Consider the following 18,365-nt stretch of genomic DNA (forward strand, 5'->3'; position numbering starts at 1 on the left):
TTATTTTCCCTCTTCTCCAACCATCGTGGAAGTTACGAATAATACTTGATACTCGAAACATAATTGATGGGTTAAATTGTTGATCGATAGTGTTTTTAGCGTGTGTAATGTAAAAAATATTGTTTGCTTTTAATTATTTTCATAAAAAAATACTTCAAGGATGAGTAATATTTTACCAATACTTCCAATATTTTAATATAGAAACATATAAACAATAACACTCATGATGGATATGACGAATTATTTTACCGTAAATTACATTTTGGTTGGATTATTATTATTAAAACATAATTGACGGATGAGCTTAAAAATCAAATTTTAATTCAATAACACCTACACAGTATTCGTAAAATATTCACAAAAGCAGATTTAAATAAATATTTGACTACAAATTATGTTAATTTAGAGATAGCAATTTCGAGTCTAAAGTATAGTACAATAAACGTATACAACTAAAAATTAAAAATTAAATTGACTATTAAAGCTAAGAGAGTTAAATATAAATCGAAAAACTTTTTCTACTATCTTGAGATTAGCAACGTTGCAATAGAAATACAAAAAAAAAAGTAAAAAAATATGACTTAAGATAAAAGAAATAAAGGTTATATAAATTAATGAGGCAATTCGTGGCTAATGAGTTACATAACAAAGGTAACAAATTGTTTGAAAAACTAAGATATGCACCAAAACGTTGTTATTATTATTTCTTTATATATTTTTTGCATTTTAGTTAGTATTAATCTACCGAATAGTATACTATACCGATTTATAGATTCACACGATAATGCATAATATGTTGAATACACAAATAATAAATTATACCTTTATAAGCTATATATTTTATGTTGTCTATTACATATCATTAGTCATCACATTATACAATTATAAATGTTATGTGTTTTTTTTACTATCATTTTTAGACTTTGAGCAGCGCGGTTTATGTATTGATTAATATTTTTATTTTTTATAGTGATGTGTGTAAAATCTAAAATATTTAAATGTTCAATTATTTTTTTAGTTCTATCTTCGAAGAAATTTGATATTTAAAAGAAAATAAACAAGTTTAGTTTTAAATAATATAATATAATTTAATATAATATATTATAATTAATTTATAACATTTAGTTTTTTACATACTCGAAGCTTTTTATAATTTACCATACAAAGTTAAATTTGAAAATATTTTACTTTATACAATTAATTTACCTATAAGCAATTTACAAAAATATTCACTGTTCTACACGTTGGTATTTGGCAAAAATTAATTTGACTTACTGTGTTATTCATAGAAAAATAAATAACCTAAAATAGTACCTACTATAAACTATAAATAAACTATACAATATAATATGTACTTAGATGTATAAGCAGTCAGCAGACAAACCTGACAAACCACTTCTGCTTAGAACCGTTTTTTGAATACAATGAGTGATATTTTAATTTAAATCTAACACATAAATTACAGTGACCTACTCAAGGAGGAGAGGTACACTCGACACTTATATATTATACGACTATACAACAGGGCGACTTTCCTGGTTTTTATTTCAAAAATTAATTACATTTTTGTTTTGAGAGATATTTCAGTAACGAATTCAATCGTAAAATTTGGTCCATATATAATATTATGTGTTGACAATAGAATATCAACAATAATAAAATAGTTTTCGATACATTGTCGTGTTACAGACAAAAACGTATTATGTCCGAACTGAATACAAACTATGGTATGATATGAAAATAAAATAATGATACAATATTACACAATATACAACCTTTTTAAAATAATAATATGTATTAACGAATCTAATGAAGAAAATAGCTGCGGGTCAGCTGGTCACATATTTTATCAGTTGTAGTCGTCACACGATACTAATAAAAACATAATATTAATCACGATGGTTTATATCATTGTTATTTCGATGGCATGTAACTACACACACCACGCTCGCACAAACTTTGTAATGCACTGTAATACCTGATATATTATATATGCATACAATACGTATATTGTCACGTATAAGTAGAACATAATATATTATGCAGATTTACGATACGCAATATATTGGTCTGGGTGTATAATGTGTATAATATGTTATAAAACATATTTAAACGCGCCTATTATAATATATTATAGGTAATGCGGTATATACGGAGCGGTGCGCGCGTTGAAAGGGGAACAATGAGAATTTCCCGTGGCGCCGTTTTGTTTCCGCCATGTACGTGTGCGATATGTGCAACGCATTGAAATTCAAAACATTAACTATAATATACACAATGTCCGATCAGTGTCATATAAAAGGTGATAACTTACGCGCTATCTTGTTTTGCGGCGGCTAAAACTCGACCCACTGCCGTTTGACATCGCATAATAGTTGGTTTATGCGAGTTGTCTATACTAGAGGAGCGGGGCGGGGAGCTTGAGATATCATAATAGTATCATTGCACCTATATACTTACTTATCTTTGTGCAGTATGGGATATTACATGTATAATATTATAAATATGTATACTATGTCCATCCTTGTCATACCCGAGTGGTTACGGTTCGCGTGTCGGATTCTCTCTGTTGACCACCGCCGTTTTATAGATATACACCTGTCCTGCCTGCTGCAGAATAGTGCAGATACATAATATTAACCGGTCCGGACCGACCGAAGAGACGTGCGCACTGTAACCGTGGTACCAAAAATTAAACCAGAGCTGCTGTGGGGGTGCGGGCAGGAAAAAGAAGGGTGCGATGGGGAAACGGTAGCTTGGCTTGAAAAGGGGTGTGGGTGAGTGGTAGGTTAGGTGATATGTATGTGTGTGTGTGTGTGTGTGTGAGAGAGAGAGAGGGAGAGAGAGAATCGATGGATAAATCGTATGCCAAAAAAAGCGACGCGTGTAGAGTCGCCTTGTTCGAGGACGCGTGAGATTTTCGGTGACCGGAAAATTTTGAAAAGCTACATATAAATGCGCAACGATAACAAGTACGTGATCGGAATAACGCGAGCGCTAGCACGCCATCTCGGTGCGTTCCGTTCGCCGATTTTATTTCGTTTTATTTTACTTTCTCATTATTTTTATTTTTATTATTATTTTTTTTTTTGCATGAATTTCTGATTTCGACATCGTGAACGTGTGCTCACAGAGGTGAATGAGTGTGGGTGGTGTGCGAAAGAGTGACGTTTTAAAAGCTGATTCGACAGCCCAATATGCCATGGTAGCCATGCCTACACTGAAAATCTGTGTTTTATCACCGCAAAATATTGAAAATGTGGAGAAAAACACACAGGAGTATTTTTAATGTGAAATATAGATGTGGAGGTAAAATTCGAACCAAACAGTTAGATAAATTTAAATATAAATGCGCTATTTTGAAACATTATACAACGACCCCGTGAATTTTGAAAACAGACAAACGGAGCAAACTGTTGTTTGCTTATTTTTTATTCATTAAACAGTTGTATACGTGGAACGAGTGAGAAACTCATAACATTACTATGTATTATATTTATATATTATCATACACACGCATACACGCTGCACACAAACACTATAAACACTTGTGATGAGGGCGCACACATAGTCGGAAATATGATCGTGCATAACGAAATTAGTGTAAATTAGGTCGTACGCTTATGAATACCAAAACAGAGTGCCATAAAATTTCGTACGTTCTAAATTTATGATTACACACGTCACATACGATCTGTACGGACTGTTCGCTCTTATGTTTAAAACCTCTATTTACCTTTGCCCCGAGAGTAAAATGGTGCATGTTTAGTCTGTAGTATTCGAGTTTATCAGAGTGCTGCTACTGACGACGGTGTAATAAATTCGAGAATAGGTCTGATAAAATGCAATAAATAAAAATCAACATGTAATCTCTTAAATGCTATAAATAAATAAGCGATTTTTTTGATATTATAAAATATTATAATTTTTTTCAATATTTGATTTTTGAAGGCATCTACCGATATTAATATTCTATATAACTTTTGTTATTTTTTTTACACTTAAATATCTCAGTTATGAATTCCATATCGAGATTTTGTTTTGAATTGTTAACGTATATTTTTAATATCATAGTCTGAATATTTTAATGATTATGATGACATATTGTAAATATTATATTTTGGACGTACAGTTTTTGTTTTTTTTTAGTAAGGTTTTGAATTTTAAATATGGTTGGTGAAACGAGTGGCAATATTATGATGTGGCAACATCAAACATCTCAATCGATAATATAACCACATAATTTTAAATATTATAAACCCATATTTGGCATTTGCATTGCTTATAGTTTTTTCGTTACCATTCATAACATAAAATTATTGTATGTTTTTGGTTAAAAATTAGCTTATAATATTCTTTAAGCCATTCAAGCATCGTCAGAAGTTCGTCTGACAATGTATTTGATAACTTGTCAGTAGCATTATTTAAGTCGAACAATGGTATGAAACTATAAGCGCTAAAATGATAATGAGTTTAACGGAAACCAAAAGTTTTAATCATAATTGTACTTTGATGATAAATTTAGCTCTCTCAGTTTTTTGATGAATTGTTGATTCAAGTGAAAATGGCAGACAGAAATATCAACATTTTAAGTATTAACAAGGTAAAACCACTGTTAACTCCACAAAAACTAAGCTTAAAGCACGTGTACTTTGGAAAAAAATGGTGGTGTTTATACAGATTTTGCAAAGCGTCCTTTGTTCTTAATAATTTAGACAATCTAGAGTCCGAGTTGACTAAAAATTAGAATTTATCCCGATTCTGGTTACTATAGGATAAAGAAAATGTTTCAATGAATATCATTGATAAAATAGATGAAAACACTGAAAACCTTAAGCTACTTTGCTACTTTGAGTCAATATTACTACATGTTGATAGTATGTTGAAAAAATAAATGACAAGTTTTTATAAAAACATTATGCTTAATATGACAATTTGAAAAAAAAATGCAGACCACATGCTTACTTAAATATTTTTCAGAACAGAACCATGTTTAGATTTCTAATAACTGTTCATAGATCAGAAACATTGTGTTAAAGTTTAACACTTATTGAAGATAAGACTATCGTTCAAAAATGCTTTTATTCCTTAATTTTACAAAATTATGTAAAGGATAATTAATAATAAACTTAAAATAGTTAAAATAAATAGGATTTATGAATACATCATTGTTTATGGTCAAAATCAATACATTTTTCAATTGACGTCAAACAAATTCCAATATTTATCGGTCATATATATTACATTATATTACAAACGAATTCGGTATCACAAACGGAAATTTTTAATTAAGAAATTAAAATAAATATTATTTAAATTTAATGCACTAAATACTTTTGTTACTCTACGACGATTTTTGTTTTTTATTGAACTCAAAAACTTCGACGGCAAAGGTTAAAAAAGTTTTTTATTTAATACATAATGAGTGATTTCTAGAACTAAAATTATACAGTTAATATGGTCTTAATTTTGTGTGGTTCCACTAACATTAATATTATGGTTATCGTCAGCAGAAGGTTTAAATTGTATTGTATAGTTCGGTTTTTCTTAGGCGAATGAATACTTTTAGTTGTATACTTTGCTGAAGTGAGAGAGCGTGTAAAATGTATTTTATTATCCGCACCAGTTTTGTAAATGTATTATAATACACGGGTATGCAAATGTATTTATATTTTAATTTTTGTATAAATATTTGATCCATTTATTATAACTGGGGACTGTTTTATGATTTTAGGACCTGTTGCTCAAACGAATACAATTTTAATTGATCTGTAATTGGAAACCGTGTTAGCTACAGTTCCATTTTATATTTATTTTAGTATAAATTTTAAAGCCACGGGACATGCTGGCCGCATACATTAATATAATTTGTCATGGGTGAAATTCAAAAAGTTGCACGGCTGGTGGAATGGTCCCTGTTTTTTTAAATATATTTTTTTTTTTTGCAATAATATAATTTAAATTAAATTATGAACGTATAACAGTTTGAAAATAGCAATTATATTATCGTTATGTTAATTAATGATTTTTTTTGTTATAATAAATGGTTGGACGGTTAAAGACGTCAAAATCAAGTTTGCATTAAATATATATACAGTAGGAAATATTTGTGTTAGCTAATGTTAAAAATATCATTAAAAATAAAATGATAAAAGCAGTATCGAATACAGAGGACGTATATGGTTGGACAATTGCTCATATCAATGCAGTATTTAATGTCTGTTTTGATAGTTAAATTGAAATTTTAGAATGATAATAAATAATCATCGGTGAACATTTTACTTATTTATATTTGTTATTTTTCTATATATTTACCAACATTTTTTTGATGGTTTTCAATAGTTTTTAATTACTCATATTATAGACGGACATTTAAGAAGAACGAATCTTTAGAGTATCTTATAATGTAGATAAATGGTTTTACAAAATGTTATTAAGTTATTATCATATTAAAAAAAATGTTCACAAAAAAAAAAAATATTAAAAATTTAGGATTAAATTTAAAAAAATTAATTATTTGATAAATTAACATACATTCCCCTTGCTCGACTATAGTAGATAGTTGCATACTATTTGATAAAACATTATTACGATTATTCATTGTTCTAAAATGCATGGGCAGTCATTATATTAATAATATGATTGTATGTATATCATGATAATGTCATTATGTAATGTATGAATGTTATAATACATCTAAAAAAATGTAAACGAATGCCATTTAAACATTTTTGATTGTGAGCGGAGCGATAAATATATTATCGATTTCACTATGATTTTTTTAAAATTTTTTTAAACCAGTATATATGAAATGTAATGGAAAAAATGCTTTGATCTTAAACTTTGAAGTTGGTTATTAGAAAATCGGATCTGATTGGTACTTTTAAAAGGCTAACACTCAAAATCGAAAATTCCCAGAGAAATTTATTCACACAAAACCAGTTTTTAGCAAAATTGATTTTGTTTTTTTTTTTTTGTGAACTTATAAACAAAAAAAACTGTATATTTGGAATTTTTATTAAGATATTTTTCTTATAGTTGATACATTATATTTTCAAATGATTAAGATTTAGATTTAGATTTTATGCCATTGCCTATATTTATAGTTTGAATTGTATAACTAATAATAAAATAAACTATAATTTTATTTAATAGCATTTTGTATTTTATACGTTAATAAACCGTCAGGCTTTCTCTGCTCAGAATCATTTTTTATCATGTTTTTTCAATTAAACGACAGTGAAAGTCTTGAAACTAAAACATCAACCAGAATTACGCATTAAACTAACATTGTTAATGTTCGGTGATCGGTTTAACGAATTTCAGTCCAAATAAAAGCGAGAACTATCACTAGTAAGTTAAATTAGCATCATCAATGGTTTTTTCGTGCACAAAAATTACGGGGAAATAATAATAAAAAAAAGAATCTCTCTAGAGATTTAAAAAGCTTTAAAAATAAAATAATAATATCCTTCTCATATTTATTAATTACATGAATGCGGTTTAAATTTCAATGTATTGATAAATAATTTTTACAAATTATCGGTACTCGTATTCAACATCTTTGTGAGAAAAAGTCGATGATAGCTAAGACAATATTGTGACAATAATCCTACTTCACTCGGTATAGAGTGTAAATCGATATCCATTTGGCATCGCTGTAGTTATGGGGTGGTGGGACTATAAAAAATGGTGGCTCGGTGGTAGCGATAGTATTTTTGCGGGTCAATAGGTAAGCCCCCTCCACATCCACATATACGATCTATAACCGCAACGGAGTAATGAAGAAAATAAAACTTTTTGTGTGTATTAGACGAAACTGTTGCATGTCGACTGCAGGTGTATAATGTGGGTCTATGCGAAAATTGGACACACCATCATGGAATCTCTTCGATAATCGTTAGTCGTATGGAGAAAAAAAATAAAATACAGACAGCTCTGGTGGGAGGGTAGGAAACAAAATACTTTATATCGCGTTCATAAAGGAAAAAAAAACACGAGTACACCACCGATTACAATCGTACGCCTACCCATACACTCACCTGTTCGCACATTTTTTCCGTCGTCGCACGAAGTCCTTGACTTTGCGTGTAATCGACTGCCGGATCAGTCATAAAATCTTTTAACGCCTGCTCACACATGGGTCAGGTCGTTTAGGTTTCATTAAACGATCGTCACTATTATTCTGTCTGCGCGCCATATAGTCCTCACAGATATTTTTTTTCTACTTAGTACAAGTTCTTCCACGTAATACGTATAGTCATAAGCCGCATGAAATAAATATAACTCGTACATCAAAACCATACCGAATAAATGTATGTGCAATTATAAAGGTATAGCTCTTGAGCGATAAACTGAAACTACAAATGCTACATTATAATAATTAATTCATCCCAAATCAACGGAAATTGTATAACAAAGTCAAATTATCGTCCTAATAACTAACGACAATAGTGTTTATTACAGAATCATTAACGTTTATAAATGTCACGTCGTGCAGATGTGGATGTAGATACCTTAGTATATCCATGTATATAGTGTAAGTAATATTCATCAGTGTATGTTATTATTATTATTATTATCGATTTTCAATTTTTACAGAATATTATCTTAAGCAACAATTCGTCATCACACTGTCGTGGTAATTATGATTTTAGACGATATGGTTTAAATTTAAAATTGAACGGAGTTAATATAAATAAAACTAATAGATGAATGCTTTTTTTTTCACACAATATAATATGAATTTTAATGGCCGATATAGCTTATGGCTTAGGATTATCCATTAAGAAATCTTGGTTTTCTAATTAGGAATATAAAAGATTTAATTAACGAAGTCTTTCTAAAAACACTATAATGTGTTTCAACTTTCAACTGTTAGACCGTTGCTTGAATATTGTTCGGTATTGTGGAATTCCATGCAATAGGTTTGACCGAATCACTCGAACGTGTTCAAACAAGATTTTTACGATATATTGGCTATACGCTCACACGCATTATTGGTGACCTTTCTCCCTCCATACTTATCTATACCTCTATCTATGCTTCAAGAGAGCTTTCATTTGGAATGTCTGGACAAAATACCACGACACAGAGATATTTGTTTCATACTATACCTTCTCTATGAACAGCGCCGAACATCATATAGTTTAAACAACCCAATGGATCGCATTGCACGCGAATGTTGGAAACGTTGACACATTCAATTTAAAAAGCCTGTCATCCCTAAAATTATAAATTATTATTCTATGAGCCTATATTTACAAATATTATTTCTTTGCAAATTTAAATACCTAATTTAGTAATTTAATATTAAAATGCTCTCTTTAATTACGTACCTATACCAATCGTTTAATTTATATATTATTATATTGTACTTGAGCCTTCACTGGCGTTTAAACAAATAAAATAAAATTATGATTTCCGGAACCATTTTATCTGTTTTTAGTGTGTTTATGCGTGGTATACAATTTTCTTAGGATATAATGTCAAAGTGATGCCGGTTAGCCGGCATGTAATCTTGGTTATGACCGTGCGTATCTTTGCCATTTCTGTTATAGGATGTAAATCATATCCTTTTTTCAAAATACTAGGATTTTCGTGTTGAGCGGCAACCGAAGAGATGTCGGGTCACGAGGCAGTAACCATAGTTACCGTTCATCTGGTAAAAATGGTAAAATATTATCTTTTGTACTTCGAACCTAACTCGTTTGGCCACAGTATCCTATACGGCAACATTGTTATCGAACGTCGCAGTCGCTGCTTTCACTACCCCAACTCACCCAAAGTAATCGTTTTCTTTTCAACAGCTAGGGTATACATAGTTCAAATAGTACACTGGCATAAAAAAAAATGGCAATTACTGTCACGACTAAAAAATATGTTTCATTTATAACCAAGAGTAATAATTAAATACATTTTGCTGTTTTAGTAACGACTCTTACTTTTTTAGGGTATAATTTTAAGTACTATACTATTGTGTGAAAGACAACCACTAAAATATCCATCATACGTTGAACAAATTTGTAGCTTAGCAAATATAAAAAATGCCCGTTGGGGTAAATGTTTGTAATATTAAACTTGTGTTGAAATTTACACTTTTTAGTTTTTTTGTGTCAGTGTATTCTTTAATTAATGTATAGGTACAACCTACTTTGTAAAATACTACGGTAAATGGTGATCACTAGTTACATAAACTATCTAAATAATTAATATACGAGATTTTATGTGATATAGGCTGGAATGTTTGAAAATTTGTAAACTTGTAAACAATTTAAAAAACCATTTAATAGGCTTTGGTTTATCCAAGTGTTTTATAGATACTTATAGTTATAATCGTCTTCACTTTGTCAGATGAATAGGATTATGAATAAATATTTTAAAAGTTCATGCCTGTGTTAAATTTACAAAGATACTGCATGAAGTATATGAAAAATTAATATTTTTATTTTGTAAGATACGATAAGTTTCTTACATTTCTAAGCATCGTTTTCAAGTGTTCTCATTGTTTTTTATTTTGAAAAATAACATTGAGTACAATACCTGTAATGAAATGTATTCATTGTATCTACGTGAAAGCAATGGTCCTTTACTACGTTTAAAAACTACAAAAAAGTCACTTAAGTGTATTGTGTATACTGTTTCTAGTATTCAAAAATAGTTATGAACTTATCAAATATTCTTGTTAAAAAAAAAACGTAAATAATAGTGTGAAAGGTGAATGTAACCTCTTCACCACTGGTTGCACCAGACTTGGTTTCTGTGTGTTACGCAACGTAGTGGTTTCCAAATAAAGTTTTCGCGTCGACGATAAATCAAAGAGAAAACAGAAGTATTTTGGAGATAATTGGAATCTATATGTTGACGTTCCTTCCGTCGACCTCTTGAACTTTTTACTATACAACTGAAAAAAAGACGATAACTATATTGAAAACACTTTTGTGAGCATGAAACAAAATGGGACGTTTGGCCGTTAAAATTTTTAAATGTATTTAACGTAGTTGAATGCGTACAGTGCACGGTTGAACTGACGAGAATATTGATGGCCGGGCCAAAGTTTTTGTTTTCAAGCTATATATATAATGAACTCTAAACAACACAACGTTAACAAAATTGATTAGTCCAATTGAATCGCTTCTTTTATACTAAGGTAGTTGTATACGATCTTATTGGCGTTGGATAAACTTTATTATTTTGTTTTTCAGCTTCGATGACCTCTTGAACTTCAATGATGTAATGTGTTATAACATTGTAGCTATTCAGCAGGGCACTCGTTTATCATGTTCAATAACCTTTATCTTTTATAACATTTAATTTACAATTTGAAAAAACCAACTGAATATTCAACAGATCCAATCACACTAAAACTATATTTATAATCATTACAACCCCGTTGTTTATTTCAGACTAATTATTTTATGAATTGATTGTTAAAAATATTCTTTTGTCTAGATACGATTTATCTTATCATTTGTTCGATTAATATTACAAGAAAAGTAAAAAAATAGATTATTATTAAGAATACAGCAGTTGAGTTAGGATTTTGATATAAATAATAAAAAATAACAATAATAATTTATACAGAGAAAATTGCAAGCACCTTGCCATTTTTCGTTCAAAACGATTTCTGTGCAATTAAATAAAAATGTCTTTGTTCAGTGTAAAGTTTTTAAAAAAAAACTACGGGTTTGATGTTTAAACATTTTATTTTAAATCATAGCAGTAGCCCTTTAAAAAGAACGAATATCATGTTTGAGACATTTTCAAGAACCTACCAGCTAAATTGCCGTCGAGCATTCGTAAAGGTTTTCAATGAGTTGGATTATTAGTTAACTTTGATGACTGCTATATGATCGTAATGATGATGTGTGGTACGTGAGCTTTAAAAATTAATATTTTAGTTGCTACTTTAATAACGCATAAACTACTCTGGGTCTTTGAAGTTTGTAAATTTATTACGCAATTCAGTATGAACTTTTGTTATTTTCCGTGCGGCGAAAACGTGCAGGGAGGAAAAAAAGGAAATGAGATAGAAAATGTATGTCCGCTGGACTTCCTTTATTGTTGACAGTGATTATACCGTCATGATTATATTCGCGAAGCACTGTGATATAACAACACGAGGCTTTTTGATTTTGTACTGTATAAACTATGGTACGCAAAGCACCTGAATGAAAAATTTAAATAAGAAAACCACGACGGGGGTCTTCTTAGAGAAAATTATTTTTTTATTTACCTCTATAATTAAAAGAGAAAAATATAAAAACAAATTAACGCACTTGTTTAACAACTTAACTTTGAATTTATCAATTTTTCTTACACAATTTATATTATGCACTATCCATTCCCAATTTATAAATCTTTATCCACGTAAAAGTGTATTGACACTTTGTTTTTTGTATTGATTTTGGAATATTAATAGATTATTCCAGAAAAAAAAATTTGTTCGTTCTTTTTGATTGTTTTTTGGTGTATTTCTTAACAAATGTTTCAATGTAGAGTGAGAAAAATTAGTTTCAATTTTTGGAAAAAATACCGATTGTATTTCTATACAATTATTGGTGTTCATGATGAGTTTGTTAAAAAAAAGCAAAAAATAAAAATAAAAATATTTACCTTTAATTTAACCAATCCAATTTTCTAAATTATTTAAATAATATCAATTATTTGTAATTCAATCATATATAGAGAATATTATTATTGAAGACAAAACATAAAGTTTAAGATGAGTAATATTTTGGATCGTTGACTCAGTGCCTTTGGATTATAGACAGTAACAAAAGTCTAGAAGTTCGGGCTGTAGTTTGGTTCATCTAAACCCCTCATAAAATCGAGTGATTTATTCGACTTGAAAAGGATTCGATTTAACCAAAATAGAACAATGGCTTAAGTTATCAAATTTACGCTGCTATTCTCTCTCGTATTTTGAAAATAAAATGGTATTATACAAAGGTTTAATTTTGTTATGTAAACTTATCAACCATTTCCATTTTAATTAAGTTTTTGTTGTGTTTCATAATAATTCTATGAGCACGTAAGACATTTTTACTTAGTTATATACTCAAATTTTACTACTCTATAAAAATGGAAATATGTTTTATTTTAAAACTTAGTTCATGTGAAAGAATATAACGATATTGTTAGGTATTACCGTCTTGGTAAATAAGAATGTTGTATCTTTTAAACTAAACATGTGTCATTATTTCTGAACCAAATCTAAGGTGTATGAAAATAAAATAGAGGATAGCCTAAAATATACAAGAACAAGTTAAATATTAGAAAATGTGGTGGCGTAATGCCATTAAAATATTTACAACAGAATACATAAAATTTAACAAAATACTTGAATTAAATTTCCATCTTTTTAAACTTTGTCAAGAAATTATCAAAGAATGTCGAGAAATCCAATCGTAAATTTATAAATTTACATTAGTAATTTTTTTTTTTTTTTTAAATATGACTTAATTGTGAAATATTACGATCTATACAGGGATGTACAATAAGTAATAATTATGGTGAAAAGAAAGAAAAACTTTAAACTAAAGATAACATGTTAGGAAATCTTTCATTAGAGACACCTAGTGGCTTTACAATAATATTTGCAATTTATTACAATGACATTTAATTTAAGCAATTTATAAAATTTTTAAGTCGCGGCACCAGTTCCGCTTGAGTCGTCTGGTTGGATCTCCGGGAAGTGCTGGTGTAGCAAGGTCCTTGATGAGCTGATTGGGGTTGGATTGAAGTTTTGCGTGGAAGCGTTTGTAATATAGAGTAGCTGTATCGTTGACAGAGCGGATTTTGAGATCGGAGTTTATTATGTTATTGGAGACATACCAAGGTGCACCCGTAATTAGACGACTGCAGATATTTTGGAAGGCTTGGATGGTTCTCTTGTTTGATTTTTTGGCAGACCCCCATACTACCACCCCGTATGCCCAAAGTGGTTGTTTGAGAAAGCACATAAGTAATTCAAAGTGTTATTAGACCCAAGAATTATTATAAGTCCTACAAGTATAATGTATTCATTTTCTTTTTGCCCACGGCGAGCTGTAAAGTCGATTTACATATTGAAGTGGTTTGAGACTCAGTCGTTAAGACCAATGTAAAATACATATTATTTCGTCGTATGTTTATCTGATTAGTTGAATAATTATTAACTATTTATATCCGACGTGTATCTATAATTATTTAATATTTCAATTTATATGTATTGGATTACTTTAAACTAATCACACACTATGTGTATTTATTTTAGATAAAGCTTGCCGTCAAAAGTCGTCGAAAAAGCTTTCAAAATTAACCGTTCACGAGAAAGGGGTATGGGCAAAGGAGATAAAAAACCGACGTCCCAGAATAGCGGTAAGTTAAATACGTGATAAGGGTAATGTGTTTTTTTTCGCCTGTAGTGAGCGCAGATTTTCAGCATTTTAATACACGCAAACATAAAATTATTCGTCTTAACTGTACATATTATTGAAAGTGGTTTTTTTTTCTTCGTACAAATAAAATGTTTTATCATATATTATAATGTGCTCGTTGGCGTACATTTGTATGAACTTTTTATAATTAAATTTGTACCTACAGCACACGTGTGCATAATATGCTTTTGGATGATAGGTAAACACATCAAAATCCTACCCTCAATGATTTTGTTATAAAAATTAATCCGAGATGTCAACATTCAGTGTACATTCCGTGTAATAATTTTAATGGGCGAAGTTTATGCATAAATCTGCGCTATTAAATTAATGTTCGCGTAAAATTATGTCTTTACGCATTGTGATTGTAGAACGAATATTGTTCAACCGTTGTATAATAGAAATAGGTGCATTATAATAATATATAAATCTAGTTATACTACTGACACAAAATCAGTGAAATTATTGCTTCCCCTTGCACCCCTCTCGATGTTTTGCTGTAATAATGATGGTTTAACAAGTTCTTGCTACGACATATTATTACCATCATCTCAATAGCGATACATTACAACGGCATGCATACAAACACTTTCGTCTGAAAGTTACCGTGTGTCATAATATAAGCTTCTCATTTTTTTTTTTTTTTTTTTTTTGTCAAGTGAAAAAAGAAAACGTCACGTCACCAGGTTATAGCACGATATATTATAACATTCGCACAACGTTTATGGTTGAAACAGGTTGACGTGTAAGTAACGAGCTGGAAATGTCTTCAGGGAGTATACACTATATATATGCTCTTTACGGCATCAAACCTATAGCTATGTGTTATATATATATATATATTTATTTAATATAGAATAATGTTAATAATAAAAACGACGACATTACCTGTACACGCACACTCTGTCTATAATGCGGAGAGGCAATGAAGATTTTCTCTCACTCCGCCGATTTTTTACCCATCGGGTTAGGGACGTTTTTAATGGAACAGCTGGTTTGTGTGCATGTGTGTGAAGCAATTTCTATCATTGATTATGACTAATGAAGGCGAAACGCACTGAATTAGCGATACTAAACACTATTGTAAGCGTATGAGGACATTATAATAATATGTAATATAATAACTATTTTATAATAAATTAAATCATATATTTATCTACACGCAGCGTGTATTTTGTTTGTTGCCGAATGTAGTGTTGTTTGAAATAAACGAATAAGGTTTTAATGAAATAAAAAAATTAATTGAAAGTTTCTTTGTTCCAGTCGACCCGCTTTTGTATTCTGAAGTGAATGATGTTAAACGTGTTAGTTTTAAAAAGTAAATTAATATTTTTAGATTTGTCTGTGGTCATTTCTGGTATAAGACAAGCTCATCAAAGAGTTTATTATTATGTGATATTTTGACTGGAAATCTCATACTCGACGGGTACTCTAGAAACGCTTTTTTAAATTTCTTTATTGTTATCTTCGCTCGATGAGAAAAACTACTGACAGTGTGAAACAATAGAACAGTTGCCGTTAAAGTGATGTTAATAGATAAAATCAAGGTTGTTTTATTGAAATTATTTCAAATTCAAATTCTCAAAATCAAGTCTTATACTACAAAAGTGTAATCATGTTAAAAATCAAACGATTTTGGGGTCAAATATTTTAAGGTTTTATCTAATTTACATTTTTTTTCTAACACTGTATACTGAAGCAAACGGAGTTTTGATAAGAAATAAGTTCGATGATCGATCAAAGTCAAATGAATCATAATAATCTAAGAATAACTTACTGTGCGTTAAGTCATTGTATCTGATCGTAAATCTTTAAACATAATTTGTAACACGGCGCAATAAATAGGCAATACCTTTTCATTTGTATGTAGAGAACAACATTGGAAAATAATCAATATTGACTCATAGGGACAAACTATTCGTGTGGAAATTTTTTTTTTCGAGTTTATCAGGTCCTATCCCTTACTTTTTTATACTATATTGAATTTCAACGGTCCAAAAGAGAAAAGTCATTCGTATCAAACCTGACAAAGGTTTTAATAAACTCTACGAATAACACTTTATTTTCCCAGAAAATTCTGTACTAGTCACGTCTATATAATCCCAAAGTAGATAACTAAAGTTGTGTAATAGGCTTAATAAGCACCATAAAATTGTATGGTATATTTTCTCTGTGATTATTCTTTTGGCAGTATGAAAACGTACTATGATATTTTATATAAACCTGGCTTATACATAATATGTTTTTGGAGAATTTCGGGACCGTTCTCAAAACTGTATGGTAAAATGATCAGTTGTAATTTAAATTTAATCTAACTTTTCAAGTTAAAAAATTAACTTGAAAATTGAAAAACCTAAAACCTAACCTATAATTAAATAAATATAAAAGTAAACAAATTTTATTACACTTACAATCAAAATAACGAAACATTTGGATTTTTAACAATTATTAGAGTTTATATTTTTCGTTCTATAAAAATATTTAAGAATAATTTGAATAACAATTACAATAGCTTATTAAAAATGATACACTTAAAAATTATTTTCTGACTTGCCGTGACATTTATTACACAGGTTTGTAGTCAGCGATCCTAACGTTGTTCAGTAATATCAAGCCGGTGCTGTGACCGATTGCACACTATAAAATATTGCATTAAAACAGATTTTTAATATTTTTTGGCCCTAAGTTGAATGTGAACAAAAGCATAGCATTTGTACAAAAACAATCGATTCGGTACTACTGCCGTGGGTGAACCGTTTTTGTTGTAGTTTATAGTTTTATGCCTTATATAGGTTCACATTATAATCCATCGCCTCTATTTACACTTATAGGAGAATGTTGACAACGCTTTAGAATAATATTAAAACGAAAGCTCATCAAAACACATTTTATTTAAAACGAAATAAGATCTTCAAATTTTATCGACAAAATAGTAACCTAACATAGATACTACTCTCTATTATAACAATATTATGTTAAAATAAATCTTATTTGTGTATGTAATTTTCAATAAGAATTGTAACTAAAACATTATTCGTTTATCAAAACTATAGAGTTTGCCTGATAACCTACGACGACCAAAAATGTCGCACTTACAGATCGTATCGTTAACGGTTGTTACTGGAACGGATAGGAAGAGAGAGTCAATGTGGATTATTATTTTCAAAATGTATTCTCACAAATAATATTAATATAACGTCTATACCTAATTTATGGATTAGGTATAGACGTGGTGTACCCATACAACCTTTTTAATCCGTAAAAACTCGCAACTTGCCTGTATAAAATATATTTGAACGGTGTCAGTGTTAGTTATTAACTAATTTATATTCATATATTCCACGGAACGCTCCAGGAGAGATTTCTCTACTTGTTTTAAAATTCGCCCAAACACGTCATATGAAAAATGATAGCCGAGCAAACAAGCGTTTTTTGTTCAATACTTTTGACAATATTTGTGAGCGCTGAATGAAGAATCACAAACGGTTGGTTTGCTAGAAAGTATTGAAAGCTATTATTCTACTCGATCATATAACTTGCAGCACACTTCTTATAAAAAAAAAAAACCCAATATTTACTTATTAACGATAAAATACGAAAACATTTTAAAAATTATAAAATCTATCTCTAAACGTTTTGGCTCTTGAGACCATTGTATTTATCCATGTGATTTCGTGGACGTATTCATGTTGGCCGCTCTTTATATAGAGTTATATTTAACAATATTAAATTGATACTTTCCTTCTAGTTTTGTGATATTTTTTTTTTGTTCTAAATGATTTTCGGAAAGAAACAGTTCAAGCATTTCAATTGTTTTTGAAATGTTTATAACATTATGATGTTGTATGCTAAGAGTTTTTGAAAGAAAACCCCTAAATTTTTAATTTGCTAAGGAACATGGACTTTCTAATTAAATTAGAATAAACAACACCGTGAGTATATGAA

General features: G+C 29.6%; 1 protein-coding gene across 5 annotated transcripts in view; it reads left to right on the forward strand.

The window, feature by feature from the left end:
* Nucleotides 1-18,365, forward strand: part of LOC107165139 (uncharacterized) — a 162,634-nt gene that overhangs the window by 52,626 nt on the left and 91,643 nt on the right. For all 5 annotated transcript variants that reach the window (XM_089219622.1, XM_089219623.1, XM_089219624.1 and 2 more), the window contains one exon: nt 14,258-14,361. Coding sequence is in view for 2 of the 5 variants with exons in the window: in XM_089219626.1 (XP_089075752.1) it covers nt 14,322-14,361 (40 nt within the window). In the remaining 3 variants the exon portion in view is untranslated. The remainder of the gene's footprint in view (nt 1-14,257; nt 14,362-18,365) is intronic.

The sequence above is a fragment of the Diuraphis noxia genome, unplaced genomic scaffold (genome assembly GCF_037042655.1).
Source record: "Diuraphis noxia isolate RWA-SAM2 unplaced genomic scaffold, SU_Dnox_SAM2 contig0002, whole genome shotgun sequence".
In the NCBI taxonomy this organism is placed as follows: domain Eukaryota; kingdom Metazoa; phylum Arthropoda; class Insecta; order Hemiptera; family Aphididae; genus Diuraphis; species Diuraphis noxia.